At 40.2% G+C, this 19,558-nt stretch overlaps 1 protein-coding gene across 6 annotated transcripts in view; it reads left to right on the forward strand.

The window, feature by feature from the left end:
- Window positions 1-15,897, forward strand: part of LIMA1 (LIM domain and actin binding 1) — a 103,088-nt gene extending 87,191 nt beyond the window's left edge. For all 6 annotated transcript variants that reach the window (XM_004453655.5, XM_071218899.1, XM_004453654.5 and 3 more), the window contains 4 exons: window positions 2,227-2,284; window positions 3,962-4,071; window positions 11,337-11,470; window positions 13,628-15,897. In XM_004453655.5, coding sequence (XP_004453712.2) covers window positions 2,227-2,284; window positions 3,962-4,071; window positions 11,337-11,470; window positions 13,628-14,630 — 1,305 coding nt within the window. In that variant the 3' untranslated portion in view covers window positions 14,631-15,897. The remainder of the gene's footprint in view (window positions 1-2,226; window positions 2,285-3,961; window positions 4,072-11,336; window positions 11,471-13,627) is intronic.
- The last annotated feature ends 3,661 nt before the right edge of the window (window positions 15,898-19,558 follow it).

Genomic DNA, 19,558 nt, shown 5'->3' on the forward strand with positions numbered 1-19,558 from the left:
TTACATGAAGGGTCCGCATTGGTTCACCCATTGACCCTTTGTAATTTGAGGGGTGGAGAAATATACCAGGTAGGCTTAGGGGCCAGTAGAAAGGCAGGAGATAGCCAGTAGAAAGTGCTTTTATTTAAATTTAATAGCTTCTGGGGGAAAAAAACCCACTAATACACAAGATCTGCCATCTTAAATACTGCAATTTTAAGACTGGGGTTAAAACGGAAACTATCCTTTAAGATAATAGTAGAGATTGGTTTTAGGTAAGTTTGTTTTGTAGCTATCAAAAGGTCTTCTTTCTGATGGAGTGGGTGTAGCTCAGTGGGTCAGTGCCTGCTTCATGTGTACGAGGTCCTGGGTTCAATCTCCAGTACCTCCTTAAAGTAAAAAAAAAAATGCTAAAAGTTCTTCTGACTTGCACGTCAATGTGCAGGCATTATTCACAATAGCCAAAAGTTGAGGGGGGATAAAGTTGGAAACACTCTAGGTTATCTATCAGCAGATGAATGGATTAACAGAGTGTGATCTATAACATACAATGGAATATTTTTCAGCCATAAAAAGGAATGAAATAAAAATATAAAAAACAAAAGAACAAAAAACAAAAAGAAATGAAGTTCTAATACATACTACAACATGGATGAACCTTGAAAACTATGTGCTAAGGGAAAAGGACAAATATTGTATGATTCTACTCATAGGAAAGGCCAATAATAAATTCATAGAGACAGAAAGTAGATTAGAGATTACTGGGAGGTAGGGGTAGGGTAGGAAATAGGGAGTTATTGATTAATGGATACAGAGTTTATGTTTGAGTTGATGAAAAAGTTTTGGTAATAGATGATGGTAGCACAACATTATAAATGTAATTAATGCCACTGGTTTGTACTCTTAAAAGTGGTTTAAGTGACAAATTCTGTGTTATATATGTTGCCACAATAAAAAATTTTTAAAAATGGACATAGCAAAAGTAAGATGACAGCAAAGCTTGAAGAATTAGGGCTTAGCATTCAGGAAGAAATTCTAGTTATCTAGGCTATTGCCAATGGAGAAAGTAAAGGAAGTAATTAAAATAATTTTATAAGAGTAAAGCTTGACCATGAGGTGCAGCGGTACTCAGAGATGTATTCACCAAATGCAATGAATGTCTCATGATGATGGAGGAGATTGTTGTTATGGGGGGAGGAGTGGGGTGAGGGGTATAGGGAGTATATGGGGACCTCATATTTTTTTAATGTAATATTAAAAAAAAAAAAAAAGAGTAAAGGCCCCCATATTTGTGGATTAGTTTGGACCCAACTGTTCTTGGATATAAGGGAAAGAGTATGTTATGTCCGGAAGTTTGTTTTAGGCTCATTATTCCACCATTCTCATCAAAATGTGAGTTTTGACCTCTGTAACACAGTGAACCCTAATGTAAACTATGGACTGTTGTTAATAATATAAATATAATAATATTGTTTCATCAATTGTAACAAAGGTACTACACTAATTCAAAGTACTAGTAATAATAGGGAAAACTATTGGGTGAATATATGGGAACTCTGTGTTTTCTGCATGATTTTTCTGTAAACCTACAACTTCTCCAATAATAATAATAAATAAAATAAAGGACTCTCAACTATTCATGCAACTTAAAATTGATTTTTGTGAAAACATACGTAAAATTAAAAGTTCATATTCAAGGAAAAAGATAATTTTTAAATAAAATATGAACTGGATCCCCCCCTCCCCCCAAAAAAAGGTCTTCTGTCAGCTTCTTTCAGCAGGATGTATTTGTTGGGTATTAGGTTGGGAAATAAGGAATTAGGAAAAATTTTAAAAAGAATAGTTCCTATATTTAAAGACTCTATCTTGCGTTGGCATGAGTTATGGTTACATGGTGAGGAGCTTTGCTCTCCCTGACAGAGGATTTTTTATTTGTTTTGTTAATTTTGAGAGTGAAAAGAGATGGTTTAGAAGTTCTTTTAAAAAGGGAGATGATCCACACTTTTGGCAGTTGAGTGCAGGCTGTTTCTTGCTTTACTCTATAATTGAGAGGCATGTTAATATCCTCATAAAAGACATTTTGCCGCCTCTTGTTTAATGCCTCTCATTTAATGCTCAGCTGTTCTGGTGCCCGTTATCTCCCCCAGGCAGCCAGTGACTGACTGAAGTCAGCAGGTTTTTATGGCATCAACAGCAGTTTGTTCTTTTATTTTTAATGTGATTCTTAATCCCCCTCTTTCTTTGTAGGTTTCTGCAACTGAGACTAGCTTGGCGTTCCATTCCAGCCCTGCTGAAGATGATTCCCGTAAGCATTTGTTCTTAGGTCTACAGGATGACGTCCTTGCTCTCGAGCCTTATTTGTTTCAGGAGTGTCCTCATTACCATCAGTACTAAGAAAGTAACATTAAGTCTAGTAGTTTAGCTGATCACATCTTTCACTCACTTTTTAAGGACTGATGCTTGAATACGCTTCACACATTTCGTGATTTAGGGGGGAGTTAAATTGAATTAAATATGATTAACTTGGGGCAAACTGAATACTTTTGATGCTTCTCTCATTGAGCTTATCCTACCTTTTGTTTCAAACTCTTTCAGGGTTAAAACTGTATAAACTAATTTTGAAGTTTAATTTTAATAAAAGTCTAGCCAAGAAGGATTTTGTTCATTTAGGGATAAGTGTTGGTATTTGAGTAACCTTTTTAAAATGTTTTCCCTCCTCCTTTAAATGCATAGTCTATCTCCCAGTCAGATTCTAGGAATTTTCCACAGCACAATACTGTGCTGAATTTTGTTGCTTTTTCATTCTATTTTGGAATCATTCTGAGCCTTACTTCTCCCAAAGACCAAAATCCTTGGCATTTACTTTACTATGTGCACTTTTGATTCTGATTTTCAGTGTATTATTTAGAAAAATATATGGATTTCTACCCTCTCCTAGGCTAGTTTACTAGACACTTCACTCTGCAACTAAATTAACAGTATGAGGTAAACAGGTCGCTAGTAAACCCAACCTTAAAATTTCAGAGGGAAACTCTTGCCTGCTTGAATCCAGGAACATTCTTTTTGCAATCATTTTGCTTGGACTAGAAATGTTTCTGAATTTTGACTAGGTTTCCAAAACATTTTTTAAAAATAAGCCTTAATCTTTTTAATACTTTGTTGATTCAACTCTAAGTTTTAAGGAATTTTTTTTTTTTTTAGTTTAGTTTTAAGGAATTCTTTTATGGTTCTTCAGTGGCTATTTATATGACTTTTCTAAGTTCCATGGGATGAATGCAAGTAGCCTTTCATGATTATGAAGAAAACCTCATGGAGCGCTTTCCTGTAATCTTCATCCATGAAAACTTGCTTTGGGCTGACCAAAAAGCGTGGCCACACAGACACACAATATGAAATTCCTCACATTCCCTCACTTATCCGACTGCAATTGTAGCACCTCAGAAGTAGTGATATAAGTTTAGGTCTTAGATCTAAGACATCTAAGTTTATTAACAGCCTTTGAAAAATGACAGTTGGGGGAGCAGATGTGGCTCAGTCTTTTGGGCACTCACCTCTCACGTGGCAGGTCCCGGCTTTGGTTTCTAGTACCTCCTGGAGAAGGAGAACAATCAATGAGCAGGCAGATGATCAACATCTAGGGGAAAGGGGGGATAAGTAAATTAAAAAAAGAAAGTAAATTTAAAAACATAAGTCTAAAAATCTACAATTGCTACAGGGCAGATAGGTCTTTACACAGGGTGGTTTGGATTTCTCTTGTGTGTGGCAAAAGGTGAGAAAGTCTCCTAGCTGAGAACCTGATTTGTGAGAGGATCTGAAAGAACCTTGAGGAGCATAGTTTTTGTGTTAGAATATTCTTCAGCAGTAAAGCAGTGTTTTCCAGGTGCTGAAAGGACCTGTCACCATGAAATGTCAAAACTTTGTTTTTGGAAGGAACCCTTTCTGAAACGTCACATGAGATGCTCTCATTTTGTAATTCAACCAGGTAACTCACAGGTTAAGGGTGAGGTCCAGCAGCCTGTCCACCCCAAGCAGCTAAGTCCGGATGCCAGAACCTCCAGCCTTTCTGAAAATTCTGCACCCAAAGCAGTGAAGGTAGGTACGATGGCAGTTTATCTCTGAGCCTTTAACCATTGATTTACTAGTACAGTTCAGTGCACCTTTTATCAGTTTGTCGCTTTCCTGGAGGTGATAATGCCAAATAAAGTCACACTTAACTTGTCCTGGAAATCTAGCTGCTGCTTGTGTCAGAAGCGGGGAAGCTCACTAATGTCTCTCTTTTGAAATCTGGAAAACTTTTAAGAAAACCTGAAGTTAAAGAAAATAACCTAAAGTTTCCTGTTCTGAAAAACATCCAAGGTCATAAATCTGTGAATGGGTGAAAGACACACAAGAAATCTGCTAACCTAAAATCAGCCCATCAGGCTGTCACCTAGTGACTCCCTGGCCTAATGGACTGAACCACAACCTGACTGGTTGTCAGCATATTTAAAGAAAGAATGATTCCATCAAAATGGGGACTGGCCAGCCCATTTTCTGTAAAAAATGGGTATTCAAGTGACACTTCTCTAGAATATGAGATTTTAAAGAATTTGCAAATGTTGCATTCTAAGGAAATTTTACCAGCCTACTCAATCTATGGTTTCCTTTTATTCCCCGTTTTTAAAGACACTCTTTTCTTTTTTACTAAAAGCATCATATACTCCCAAAAGTAAACAAAAAAGGTTAAAAAGGAAAAAAAGCCAAAATTTATTTTAGGCCTGTTAACTGACTTGTTAATTGAATGCTTTGATGTTATTTACTGGTGTTAATTTACCTATTTGGATTAACAGCCAAACATACCCAAGCTTCTTCAATGTCTTTCTCCTCTGCTGCTCTATTAAGTAACCAGGTATTATTTTTAAAGTTTTGGGTTTTGAGAGAAATTCAATGGGTAGAAATAGTTTTAAGGCAGTTTGCTCTGCCCCAACATCATGCACGTATCTGCCAAGTTTATATCACTCAACTGTATGCGTGCTTCACCCTTTGATCAAAGTTTTAAGGCACAAAAAGATGAAAAGAAGAGAATGTAGGTGAAGGTTTGGAACAAAAGGAAAAAAGGGAAAAATTCAGGATTTAAAATGTAGATTAAAAGGGGGGAAGAAAATAAATAAGAAAACAGTAAAGGAAACAGCTATGAAGAGAATAAGCTTTATTAAAAAGGAACATACTATATAACTGCCTTCCTATGAACTAAATATATTGTGTAACATCGTATTATTCCATTTATATAAAATGTAAATATAAATTTATAAAGATGGGGGAAAAGGAACAAAATGATGAGAATAGTAGCAAGATAAAGCAAGTAAAAGGAGAAAGAACCAAGTTAAAGTGATTAAATCTGCAAAATCTGCACATAAACCTCTGTCCTTTCTGGCCTCTAAGATACGCTTTTGGGGTCAATCGTCTGTGCTTTTTTTTCCCTCCGCATCTGGAATCCAACAAAGTAGCAGATGCCACAGGGTTGGTTTTCCTCTCCAACAGCAACCCTGTGCAGATGTGAGTCTGAGGGTTGTGGTTTTGGGTCAAGAATAGCCAGCAAATCTGACTTGGCCATGGATTCTGTATGACTGAGGGGCCTGGGAATTTCTGTGGCTAATCTAAAACCTAGAATCTGTCCTTGGGTATACTTGAGTTCCTTTCCCGGTCTTGCTTTCTTCCAGCTGCTGCTAGGCTAGACCTCCTGGTACTGGGTTGGATCTTTGAGGTCCCTCCTGAGTCACATAAAATCCAGAGCCTGAAACTGGTAGAAGTCAGTGTAGCTCAAGTGGTTGGGTGCTGGCATACCACATACGAGGCCCTGGGTTCAATCCCGGGGCCTGGTACCTATAAAAAAAAAGAAAGAAAGATGGGAAACGGACTTTGGCCCAGTGGTTAGGGCGTCCGTCTACCATATGGGAGGTCCACGGTTCAAACCCCGGGCCTCCTTGACCTGTGTGGAGCTGGCCCATGTGCAGTGCTGATGCACGCAAGGAGTGCCCTGCCACGCAGGGGTGTCCCCGCGCAGGGGAGCCCCACGCGCAAGGAGTGCACCCGTGAGGAAAGCCGCCCAGCGTGAAAAGAAAGAGCAGCCTGCCCAGGAATGGTGCCGCCCACACTTCCCGTGCCGCTGACGACAACAGAAGCGGACAAAGAAACAAGACGCAGCAAATAGACACCAAGAACAGACAACCAGGGGAGGGGGGGGAATTAAATAAATAAATCTTTTTAAAAAAAAAAGAAAGAAAGGGACTGATGAAAGATGAACCAAGGGCACACCTCAGTTGGGTCTTCCCTGGCATGCGGGAGGAAGGAGACAGCAAAGCTGCCTCTTCACCTGCCCCCGGCCCACACCTAGTCCTTTGGCCCCAGTCACTCAGCAGTAGGATGGAGACAGACCTGCCCACAAGACAGACATCTCAGGTTTTGAACGTTAAGTCTGGAGTAAACTGGCTGGCTGGGCTCCTTATGTTCGTGCCTGTGATCCAAAACTCAAAAAGGCGGCAGGGTGGGGGGTCAGAGGTGGCTCAAGCAATCGGGCACCCACCAACCACCTGGGAGGTCCCGGATTTGGTTCCCCATGCCTCCTAAAAAGAAGACAAGCACACAGCAAATGGACACAGAGAGCAGACAGCGAGGGGAGAGGAATAAATAAAAGAAAGAAAGAAATATATATATATCTAAAGTCATGGTGTACAGAGCTGGGGCAGAACCCAGTCACATCCCCACTTGTATTTCAGGGCAGTTTTTCCCTTCCTCGTAGTTTCCCTTTACATTCTGTAGGCAAGTATGTGGATACCTTAGTAAATATTTATAGGAAGATCTGCCAACATAACTGGTCTCATGGCTGTAGACCACGCAACAAAAGTTGCTTCTCCACTTGGGGAAATTGCATACATAGAACTAAGAATAAACACTCCTTGCTTGGATCCCATACTTCCTGAAAAAAACTGTTCCTTAGTGCCTATTATTGAAAATATGGCATCTACAGGTAAGACTCAATTCATGTCAAATTTTAGCTGAATTTGGGAAAAAAATGTCTTTAAGAGTAAGAATTTTAAATATTTTGAACCTGTATCTTCAACTTCCTTAGCATTAAGCCTTGTCAACTGAGCTGTCTGGCCAGTTTTCAGTCTCAGAACCCAGAGCATGAGAAGGATCAGACCTTTTCCGCTTTGAGACTCAGTGGTCTCTTAAAAAGAAGTCATCCCCTAAATACTCCCCAAGCGGAAGACAGGAGAGGAAAAGGCAAAGAGATGTGACTGGCCCGAGGGAGCACCCACTTGCCTCAACAGAGTCCAGGCCAACTGTGGTCCAGCTGATGGATGTAGAGAGAAAGCTTGGCCAACCGCAGAGAAGACACACATTACAGCATCTCTGTGCCCTGCCAGCTGTCCCTTCTATTAGGGACAGGGCGGGAGGTTTTATGCTGTCTTACAGAGCTTTCAGAATTGTGCTAGAAGGGCATCTATAATCTTTTCTGACAATCTACTTTATTACTGCTTTCCCAGAGCACTGGCCTTTCCTTTGTGCAGTCTAAGATGTGAATGTCCCCCAAAATGGTTTCAAAAATAGTTTCACAGGAAAACCTGGGGAACAGTTAAGGCTGTATAGAGCCAGCCCCACCATTTATTGTTTGGTAAAGAATTTCGGTTTTATTGTCTAGATATTTTGCACAAATTGGAAGGAGGGAATTAAAGGGATTTTGTGGTGGTCATTTTCAGGAATGGAAGCCTGATATCAATGCAGAATTTTCTTCTTGTTTCACTATGTCTAAGGGCTGGTTAACTTCACTGCCTGTTGCCAGCTGCATGCATGCCCCTCCGCAACCACACACACATACACACCCCAACTGGACACTTCATTAGACTCAAAAATATACATAGGAAAATAGGGTGCAAGAATGTAAATGGAGCCATACAAATTTTTTTGGAAAAAAAAGCTTTAAGCAGATGCTGATCAGTGAGGCCTTGTAATATCCGTCATGTGGGAAAAACATGACATTGTTTATAAATATCAGTTATTTTTATATTACTTCATTCCTGAATATCCTGAAGAGATTTTCTGTGCATTTTAATTTGTAACCAAGTGAAAACCGTAGTTTATTCAAAGTGCTATCAGGAGATTATTTTCATTTGGGCTTGCATCTGCTCTCCTCCCCAGAGAGTTTCCTTTAGTTATGGAAATTAACATTCCAGGATAATTGAGGAAATAGACTAATCATTTGTGAGTCGGTAGTTCTGAGTTTTAATCCTAATTCTGCTTACCAACTGTGTGAACTTTGACAAAACATATTTAGTTTCTACACGTGAGAAATGGGGGTGTGGGTGGGGAAAAATCTTACTGAAAAAAAATGTAAAGATAAAATATTGTCCAACATTATAATATTGGCAATGCTTTAAACGTGACTGTGCCAAGTCAGGGCATGCCTTGAAGGCTTGGGCAGGATGTACGCCAGGCCTACCATAATGGTAGAGAGTTTTGGGCACTGACTATGTTTCCTGTTGTCTGAATAGACATAGGGGCAATTACAGAAAAATGGCTGAGAGCCCAGGACAGAGAAAATAAAAGGCACAGCCGCAGCCACCATGACTTGGCATGTTTCCAGGTTGGGATCTCTTGTCTTTATGAAACTACAGGGACCCTTGGGCAGCTGCTGCATAAATCTTAATATTGAAAGGGATTTATATGAGAAATGAATGGGAATAAAGGGAATCTGGTAGGTCTGGCTAGTTACAAGCTAGTGGTCGATCTCTGTTTGAGCTAACAGTCTAGAGAGTTGGCGTTGAAGAGGAGAAATGACTTGTCACTCAAGTGGGTGAAGGCCCCAGTAAAGAGAACCATTGTGGGTCAGGTGTGGGAGGTAATAAGACACCAAAGAATTGTTAATGTGACACTCCCTGTGTGGCCCATAAAAGCTCTGTCTCCTGGACGAAGATATGTTCCAGCCTCAGGTAGATATGAGCAAGGCTGATTTTGCCACAATTAACACTTACTTAAAAAAGAAAGAAAGGAAATGTGGTCTTGGGTCTGAACCTATAACTCAGTTTCAGCTCAGCTGCACTGAAGCACTCCAAGGTTCGCCAAATGCTGTGTATTCATTGAAGCTTCCTGTTTGTCTCTTCCAGCTTCTGCTTCCTGCTCCCGGTACCTAATTTCTGCTCCTGCCTTCTACTTTCCTCCTAATGTGAGCTCGACTTTCAGCTTTCTCTCAGGTTCTCCTTTCTATTCACTGGGCTGTACCTTTCTCCTACTATATGTTCTCTTTGTTTCTTTTGTAAGGGAGAGATTCTCTGTGTCCCTCCATTCCCTTTTAGCAGAATAATATGCACTTCCTCTTATATGTGTGAAATTTCTGTCTCCTGCTCTGTCGCCACTGACTAGAATGAGTACTTACTCTCCTAAGTCTATTTCAAATATTAAAAATACAGAGTCTGCCCTGAGGCTGAAAAGATTTTCATTCTGATAAATAAATAACATTTATCCCATTACTTTTATGGAATTACGTGTATTGTACAGGTTCTTTCTAATGGCTCCAATGGCTTCAATTGTACTATTTTACCCAAATTTTATTCTGTATTTTAATATCCTTCCTCCTTGCTAAACAAAGACCTAGTCCTTTTAAAGAAAGCCTAATCAAAGCTATGCAAAGACATCTCCATATAGAGCCTATCTTGTTAGAAGTGTCCATATAAAACCCCCAAAAAACAGCTCCAAATAATGCCTTAATTACTTCCAACAATATGAAATGCGATGACATTTGGCCCATTTAAATACCTCCCTTTAATGTTTGGTAAACTAGGTTTTAGCCTGTGGTCTTTCATTCTTTACGTTTTTCTTATTACTCTACACCTAGAATGAAGGGGGGCTGGTAAGCTTGTAACAGAACACAGAGTTCTGTTCCTTCATTCTTCAATCTCGTGGGTGCTATTTGGGAGTTTACCACTAATTTTATTGAGCTCCCTTTGATCTGTTCCTTAACTTCCATTTTATACTCATTTTCTACTCTCATTTCCTGCCCAATTCTATTTGGAAAGCCGTTCCTATTTTTATGGGTCTGTTTTTGTTATTTGTTTGTTTATTCGAAATTTTATCTTGCCCATAACCTGGTTTATTTTAGGCTTAACTGTTCAGGTTATGGGCCTTGGGACAAATTTACATAGTGCCCTGCATCTCTGGGGAGAGCCCACATTGGCTTGGCAGCAGGGGGCCTGCCTTGGTACCTGTGAGAGCTTCCTGGCCGCCACAATCTAAGCTGCTTCCTGTGTCGCCTGGTTGAGGTGTTTGTACTGGGAAAAGTCAAGGCTTAGTCAATCACACCTAGGGAATCCTTCCTCCCTCGTCCATCTACCCTACCCCTTAGTAGCCAAATAACCATTTCTTATCATGTAAAAGCTTGTAATAGTATTTTTGGGATTCTGGCTTTTTCATATCTAGTAATTTATCTTCTTTAGAAATGGGTTCACCAAGCAGAACAGCTGCGCCCACCCATAGTAAAAATTTACGAACAGGTCATGAATTCCCAGTCTATTATGATCTCCCACTCTCCATTGTATTAGTTTTAGTCTCCATTGATCTTTTTTAACTAATCAGTTTTACTGATACATATTAATAAAGCATATATCTATCCAAAGTGTACAATTCAGTGGTATACAGTATAATCACATAGTTGTGCTCTCCATTGATTTTTTAAATATTATGAAAGCTATTACTTTATTGGACTTACTAGAGTCCTAATGATTTGTGTCTCTTAAAATTGTTCTGTTTGTATGTCGATTTTGATTCCTTTAAAAATACTTCTTCTAGTTGATTGAGCAAATCAAGATTATAAATAGAAGAGGGAAATAAAAGATGCTTTATCAAAATGTCTTCCTGATTCCCAAAGCCAAATGCTGTTCCACTCTTTAAAAATTATCCCTTTCACATACTGTTCTTTATAATAATTTGTCCTGCTTTTACTTGACTCAAACTTCTTTCTTCTGTATGTGATGACATTTTCTCCTAATTCTTCCCACCCCCTCTCCCAACATTTTATGTGCACTTTTTGTGAGTATATGGTGGCTTGTTTAAGCCTTTCTCTGAAATCCAGCCCTAGTTCCACCTGTCCTCACCGGCTGCTACACTAGGGCAGCCAGACAGTTTGAGAAAGGAATTCAGGAGAGCCTCTTGGCTTTAAAGAGTCAGCCAATAAAACTGTAGCAGGCTTTGCAATCCTATGAGAATTAACAAACCACCAGCAAGGGACACATTAGACTACAAAGTAAATCCTAGGGCCCATCTCAGCAGAGCATTAACTCATCACTGCCTATGCCAAATTAAAATCGTTCTTTTCCTTTTCCCAGAAGTTTCAGGCACCTGCAAAAGAAACCTGTGTGGAATGTCAGAAGACAGTCTACCCAATGGAGCGTCTCTTGGCCAATCAGCAGGTGTTTCACATCAGCTGCTTCCGTTGCTTCTACTGCAACAACAAACTTAGGTAAGCCAGACCCAAACAAATCATCTCTCTGTATCGTTGGACCTCCAAAGGGAGTCTGGCTTTTAGAGCACAGGTACTAAAACCTGTTGTGCTAATACTGTGCTTTTGAAGACCCTTGGAAAAAAATGAAAAAGCACTATTTAGTGACAGGAACTTTGTATCAAATGATAGTAGCATTTGGAACTTCTTGGTGTGCCGATATATTTATTTGCATATTAAGACTGACGTTTAAATAATATAGATTGCAAGTAAAACCTCCTGTGACCTAATGTAGTAGAATGCTTTCTCTTGGTATCTTAGAATCATAAAGTTAGGAAATCTCAAGAAATTACTTGTCTAAGTTCTTACTTCAAAATGTCCTAAACTCTGTATAAGTGGTAAGAGTAACATTAATAATAATCCCCCCAAAAAAGCATGTATTTTTCTGTATTCCTTCATTTTAATTGTGAGAAAATTATATATCATTTCTTCCAAGTAACTTAAAACACAGATATAGTGACAAATTAGGGAAATATTCTATAGTAACTCATTTTAATCATAGAGTCTTAGAGAAGGAAGTAACCAAGATATTACTTCTTCCAGCTTTCCTCCCAGAGTAAGGAATCCCTTTTAAAATACTCTTGAAAGACTTGCATGACATTTCTGGGGGTGGATATCTCACTACACTACTTTCAGTATTAGATAGTTGTAGCTTATATTACATTGAAATGTGCTTCTGAGCTTCTACTTATTTTTTGCCACTATATTAATCTTTTCTCCAAGCACATTTTTTTCTTAGCTTTTGAGTGTTTATATTTCTTATGTGGAAATGCTGTTGCTTTTATACCCCCTTTAAAATTTGTTACACTGCAAGAGATGCCAAATCTCCAAAAGGCCTGTCCAACACTGACATTAGGGAAGACTTACTTCCCAGGTACTGCACACCTTTCTATTAACAATAGCTTCATTTTATTCAATCAGTAGCATTTATTGAGTACCAGCCATTTGCATAGCATGATACCCATTGATTTTAACAAATCAATTTTATTGATACATATTAATAAAGCATAAATTCATCCAAAGTGTACAATCAGTATAGTCAGTGTAATCACATATTTGTGCATTCATCATTTCAGTCATTCTTAGAGAACTTTCATTATTCCAATAATAATAATAGTAAACAAAACTCCTCACCTCTCAATCTCTCTATACTTCCTCTGCCGTTCAAAGGTGCTATTCTTTTTCCTTCTCTCCAATATATTTGTATTTATATTTTGTAAGAACAGTTTTATATATGCAGTAACACCCATATTAATGTTTTACATGAGGTTTTACTATCTTGTATAGTCCCATGTTAGTTTTTAGCTTCCTTCTAGTAACATACATGACCTTAGACTTTCCCTTTCAACCACAGTCATACCCATACAATAGCACTGCTAGTTACAAACCCCGTGATATGCTTTAACCATTTCTATTCATTTTCAAGGAATTACAAACAATCTTTTTACCAATTCTGCTCAGATTAAGAGGTAGTCTTTTAAATTATAGCACAAAGGGAAAATTAGGAGGGGAAACTTAAAACTTTACAAAGCACTGTCATTATAAGTAATTATGGTTCTAAATATTGAGGAAATGTTTGAGTGATCAGAGCTAGGTAGGGTTGCCTAGGGAAGACTTCTAGAGGTAATTTTTCAACAGTTTTGGCAGAGTGGAGTGAAATCATGTGAAAATGAGGATCACATACTAGGTGGAAGGATGACTTATGAAAGTTCAGAACTGGAAGTGAGCATGATTTATGTAAGGATAAGAAAACAAGTTTGCTTAAAAGAGGTAGAGGGGAGTGAATGTAGCTCAAGTGGTTGAGCACTTGCTTCCCATGTACAAGATCTTGGGTTCAATCCCCAGCACCTTCTAAAAAAAAAAAAGTAAAGAATCCTGGTGATGAGTGTTGCTATGCCTTTTTTTTTTTAAAGAGTTATTGGGGATTGAACCTAGGACCTCATATATAGGAAGCAGGTGCTCAACCACTAAGATAGATTTGCTACCCCATGATGTGCTTTTAAAGATATTTTTCTCACTGAACATCTTCTGAAAATACTGGAATTGCCAGATTTTAGTCTGCTGGTATAAATAAGAATATGCAGGTTGCTAACTTTGTTATTTGTCTTTTAATGGTAGTCTAGGAACATATGCATCTTTACATGGAAGAATCTATTGCAAGCCTCACTTCAATCAACTCTTTAAATCTAAAGGCAATTATGATGAAGGCTTTGGGCACAAACCATACAAGGATCTGTGGGCAAGCAAAAATGAAAATGAAGAGACTTTGGAGAGACCAGCCCAGCTTTCAAATGCAGGAGAGTCCCCTCACAGCTCAGGGGTGGAAGATGCCCCCATTGCTAAGGTGGGTGTGCTGGCTGCAAGTATGGAAGCCAAGGCCTCTTCTCAGCGAGAGAAAGAAGACAAGCCAGCTGAAACCAAGAAGCTGAGGATTGCCTGGCCACCCCCAACTGAGCTTGGTAGTTCAGGAAGTGCCTTAGCTGAGGAAGGGATCAAAGTGTCTAAGCCCAAATGGCCTCCTGAGGATGAAATCAACAAGCCTGAAGCCCCTGAGGATGTAGATCTGGATCTGAAGAAGCTAAGACGATCTTCTTCACTGAAGGAAAGAAGCCGCCCATTCACTGTAGCAGCTTCATTTCGAACCACTTCTGTCAAGAGCCCAAGAAGTTTGGCCCCACCTATGAGGAAAGGCTGGAGCATGTCAGAGCAAGATGGGGAGTTTGTAGGAGAATTAGCAGCAGAAAGGAAACAAATGGAAAATGCCAAGACCCCAGAGAAGAGTGGGAGTGTGGGAAAAACAACCTGGCAAAACAAGGAATCTAAGGGAGGAGAGACAGGGAGGAAAAGCAAGGAAGTTCATAGTTTTGAGATGGGTAGTGAGAATCTTGTAGAAAATGGTGCAAACTTAGATGAAGATGATGGAAACCTCATCAAACAGCTGGAACCCAAGTCTCCAAATTGGTCCAGCTTTGCAGATAAGACCTCCCCTAAAGAATTTACTACTCAGGATCAGAAATCCCAGGATATGGGATTCTGGGAGGGAGAAGTAGTTCAAGAGCTGTCTGTGGAAGAACAGATAAAGAGAAATCGGTATTATGATGAAGATGAGGATGAGGAATGACAAACTGCAATGGTGCTTGGCCTTAAATTAGTGTTAGTGAGTTGCTGCCCTTTATCAAAGTGATGCCCATGAACAGGTATCTTAGTGTGAACTGTAATTTATGTGCAGATAACTTCGGAAAAGAATTCCTGCTTCAAAAAAAAAAATCCCATACTGCCACTTAAATGAACCAATTCTAAATGCTAGAGACAAGATTACTTAAACCTTCCATTTTAACAGCGATGATGTGCATAAAGTGCTTTAAGGTGTTATAAATACCAAGGGGGCTATAGTCCAACTGATAGAGTCAGGATCCCTGTAAGGCAATATAAAAATAGATAGATGTTAGTAGTACACTGTCACATTACAAATACTATTTAGGGAACATGCAGAAGGGATTTAGGGTCCTAAACACTATGACTCAATGCACTTTAGTATAAAGGGCACAGTTTGTATATTTTTAATGAATACCAATTTCATTGTTTAGTATTCATCTGCTAAGAGATAAAATATTTAGTCTTTTTTAAAATTTTAGGTTAATTTTCTTACTCTGACATGTGGGGGGAATTTATTGCTTTACATCCTGCTCTCTAAACCACACCATGAACTGGATTATTGAGGTATAGCACAGCCTTCTTTGCAGAGCGCCTGCTGTTGAGGGAATTGAAGAACCAGCCCACATGCTTTCATGTTTGGAGATACCCTCACTGCCTTCCAAATAAGCGTGGTATTTGCTGATGAATTGGACTACACCCTCAGTGATCGCTTTCTTTGGTGCTAGCCATGTCTCTCATAGTTCACTGAAAGCGACAATATTTTGCAAGACCTTTTGGATCACTCTTCACTATTTGAGCAAAGTGAGGAATTTTAAGGTGTAACAGCCTAGAAAACTGCCTTAAATCACTTGTGCTCACACCCCCAAACTTTTTTTTCCATTTGTGATGTCTCCTTTCTGAGGCACCAGTTTTTTAATACTTATCAGCTCTGAAATGTATTGATTTTTATGGCAGACAGTATATTTCCAGGGTAAAATTAAACCAACAATAGGCCTTTTTCTTGGGATAGCTTTGGAACATTATAAACTTGAATACATTTCTTATTCATAATTAATATTCCAAATCATATGTGTGGTGGGGAGAGATGTTTTAAGCTGTAGGCTTTTCTTTGTTACTACATTTATAGAGATTTTGCTCTAATATTTTTTAGGGATGTAAAATATTCTGCTTTCTTACAGTCTTGCTTAGTCTGAAACATTGTTATTCAATAAAGCTTTTAATTTACATTTGAACTTTTCAGTGTTCCTTTGTCATTCTCTTTTGCAATGTCTCAGTCCCTCAGGGACCTTCTTTTATTTTTTACCTTAGCAGTTTGGGAGTCAAGGACTGTTAAATTGAGGTGAAGAGAAGCGCTGTGAATACGTCTGACCACTAGGTGGTAGTGTTGGTCTGATCGTTCATCCTCCCAGAAGGAAGCCAAATCTAGAACACTGAAAGCAACTTGGCAAAAGAATTAATGTGTACATTCAAAATGATGTTTACCAATTCAAAATCCAGTGGTGGGTTTTATTGTTTATTATACTCAACATTTAATAATTCACCTTACAATTATGCTTAGCATGCTAAATGGAATTCCCAAATGCCTCTACTGAAAATGGACTTTTCTACTCCAGACAGAGGCATAATTTGTTGCTTGATTTCCTTGCCTGTAGAGGCAGTTGCCCCAATTGTTAAGGCTTTAAGAAAAAAAAATTTTTAATTTTTTTATGGTAGGTTAAGGAGATGGATTTCCTTTGGAGTAGGCACATTTTTGAGTCATCTGTTACATTTTGAAAGGTCATCGTGTGTTCCAGGGCTTTGCCTGGACTTCTGAGTAGATTGGCAGGGTACTACTTTCTGCTCTTGTGCCCACCACAGGCAGAAGTCATTTAGAAATCCCTGCTCGCTGAACAGTTAGTCCAGAAGTCCCTGCTGACAATAAAATATCCAATCCTAGCTTGTCAGTTACTCACTTTTTGCCCCTTTAACCCACCCATACAATACTCATATGCACTGACTTTATACAGAAACCTCTGGGTATCTATACTCAGCATTTATGGATATCAATTGTTATATCCTCATCTATCAGGTACTTTATTTTTTTAAATTTCTCTCCCCTTCTCTCCCTCCCCCCCAGTTGTCTGCTCTCTGTGTCCTTTTGCTGTGTGTTCTTCTGTGATCGCTTCTATCCTTATCAGTGGCACCAGGAATCTGTGTTCCTTTTTGTTGTGTCATCTTGCTGTGTCAGCTCTCCATGTGTGCGGCGCCATCCTTGGGCAGGCAGCACTTTCGTTCGTGCTGGGAGGCTCTCCTTACGGGGTGCACTCCTTGTGCGTGGGGCGCCCCTATGCGGGGGACATCCCTGCATGGCAGGGCACTCTTTGTGCACATCAGCACTGCGCATGGGCCAGCTCCACACGGGTCAAAGGTTTGAACCGCGAACCTCCCATGTGGTAGCCGGACGCCCTATCCATTGGGCCAAGTCCGCTTCCCTATCAGGTACTTCAGAAGAACCCCTTTCTATAACTTTCAAGAACTAAGATAAGACCCTATAGATAACAGAGAGTAGAAATAAAGATTAGTGTCATAATATAAGTAAAGGGAAATCCTTGTCAAGGGAATAACCAGATAACCCTAAACATTCTTGGAAGATTAAAAAAAAAAGATTTAGCCATACGAAAGGGGTTAATCATTTATTCTTTTCTTAGCTCTCTAAATGAAGCCAATCTTGTTTGGACTTTGTATGTCACTGGTGGCAGTCAGATAATGTGTTCTTCTGTGAAGCAGGAAAAGCCAGTTGAGACTTGAGATAGTTCAGGAGGTTAATGACTGCTACAAAGCCAGCTTCCAGGAGCTTGCTGGTGGGATCACTTCTGCCCAAGGTTAAGCTGTACCAAGTCAGTTTCTGTCGCATATATGAGGAGCAATCTGCTTTCTCATAACCAAGATGTTGAGAAATAGTACAAATGTGTTTTTCTGGAGACAGGTTTGTGAATAGGGTCTGATATTAAGATTATCGTTCACTGGTTACTGCATGCCAAATTAGCATATTTTTTATTCCTTGACGCACTCATTTCTATTCCTATAGGGCCAGTGGAAATTTTATTTTTCAAATGTTGGGAAACAGATGTGGCTCAAGAAGTTGGGCACCTGCCTACCACAAGGGAGGTCCCAGTTTCGGTTCCTGGAGCCTCCTAAAAAAGATGAGCAAGACAGCGAGCTGACACAACAAGATGACACAACAAAGAGACAATAAGCAAGAGCTGGGGTGGCTCAAACCATTGGTCACCTCCCTCCCACATGGGAGGTCTGGGATTCAGTTCCTGGTGCCTCATAAAAAGAAGACAAACACAATGAACAGACACAGAAAGCAGACAGTGAGCACAAACAACGGCGGGGAGAGGAGATAAATAAAAATCTTAAAAATATATATATATCTTGAATATAGGGTAGTTACCATTAAGGTATAACTGAGTTTGGATGAAAAGGGCTTCAGGCAGTGGTACTCAGACCAGTAGCAGTAACATCTAACCCTTGAAATGAGAAATGCAAATCCGGGAATCCTATCCTTAACCTACTGAATCATAATCTCTGGAAAGAAAAAAAAGTTTCAACAAACTCTCCACATGATAATGCAGGCTACAGTTTGAGAACCACTATGTTAATGCTCCTTCAGTCTTCTTAGGATGGCTTCTCAGTTTTTTTCTCCTTTTCCTCTCCCTCTGAAATCCTTGTGTTAACATGCCTTTCTAGTTGTAAAGTTACCTCATGGGTCCTTGGGCAAAGGGAGAGCTGTATTTCCGTTAACCTTTTTTGAGGTCATTCCAGTTAGCCTCAGTTAATTAACCTTGTAGCCTGACTTTGACAGCTCCCAACCCACATACCCCAATCAGGATTCTCTGGCAGTTGAGGGACAATTTAAGATTTACTTTTTTAAAAAATGAAACAATAAAAATAAAATAGTTTACCCTAATGAAGGTGCCTAGTCTAAGGCTTCCCTCCCTGTTTGTTTACATACATGAAAAATTAAAATTAAGGTGGTTTATAGGAAAAGAATTCAGGGTTCTGGAGTCTTTAACACTTTCTGGCTCAGAAGCCGAGGTGTACAAGTCTTGGCATGCCGCTTGACCTCTCCGGGTCTCAGTTTACTCGTCCATAAAATACTGGGGATAACTTCATAGGGTGCAATGAAATAAGCCTGAGACTTGCTGGCACACAGCAAGTCTCAAGTGAACGTTAGCCATCCTTTTTTTCTTTTGCCTTTATATTTTCCTTGGGTGTCTTCCTCTCTTCGTTGCTTTTCTTCCATTTCCTCTTCCTCACAAGAAGAATGAAAGGATTTAAAACTCCATTTTTTGAGGCGAGGTGATACTTTTTAAAGGATAAAACAGTGAAAGGGGGTTGAGATCAGGGAGGGGCATGGAGGTAGGAAAAGGCTGGGAGGAGAGAGAACCTCGCAGGTGGAGAGTAGAAGGCAGGGCCTGCTGAGATGGGGAGATAGGACCTGGCAGCAGAGGGGGTGGGAGCAACAGATTCCAGGGGTCTGGGCTGAGAAAAAGGAAAGTCCCCATAAGGGACACAGGTTTGAAATGGGGGCTGTGGCCGTAGCGGGATGAGCGAATGTGGCAGCAGAAAAGGGAGGGGGGAGGGCAGAATTGGTGGCCCTGGAGCCCCTGGACAGAAACAGACGAAGACGAAACCCGTAAGGGAATGGCCTCCAAGGGCACGGGCGGGGCCGGGGCCCGGGCCAGGAGGGGGCGTGGCCGGGCTCGGGAGGGGGCGTGGCCGGGCTCGGGCCCGCGACCCGGCGCGAGCGGGAGGCGGCGGGACGCGGTGGGTGCGTGGGGGGGCGGGCACGCGGGTGGGCGGGGAGGCGAGATGAGCGGGAAGGAGGCCCGGCCCCGCGGCGGAGGC

This window comes from Dasypus novemcinctus, chromosome 12 (assembly GCF_030445035.2).
Source record: "Dasypus novemcinctus isolate mDasNov1 chromosome 12, mDasNov1.1.hap2, whole genome shotgun sequence".
Classification (NCBI taxonomy): Eukaryota; Metazoa; Chordata; class Mammalia; order Cingulata; family Dasypodidae; genus Dasypus; species Dasypus novemcinctus.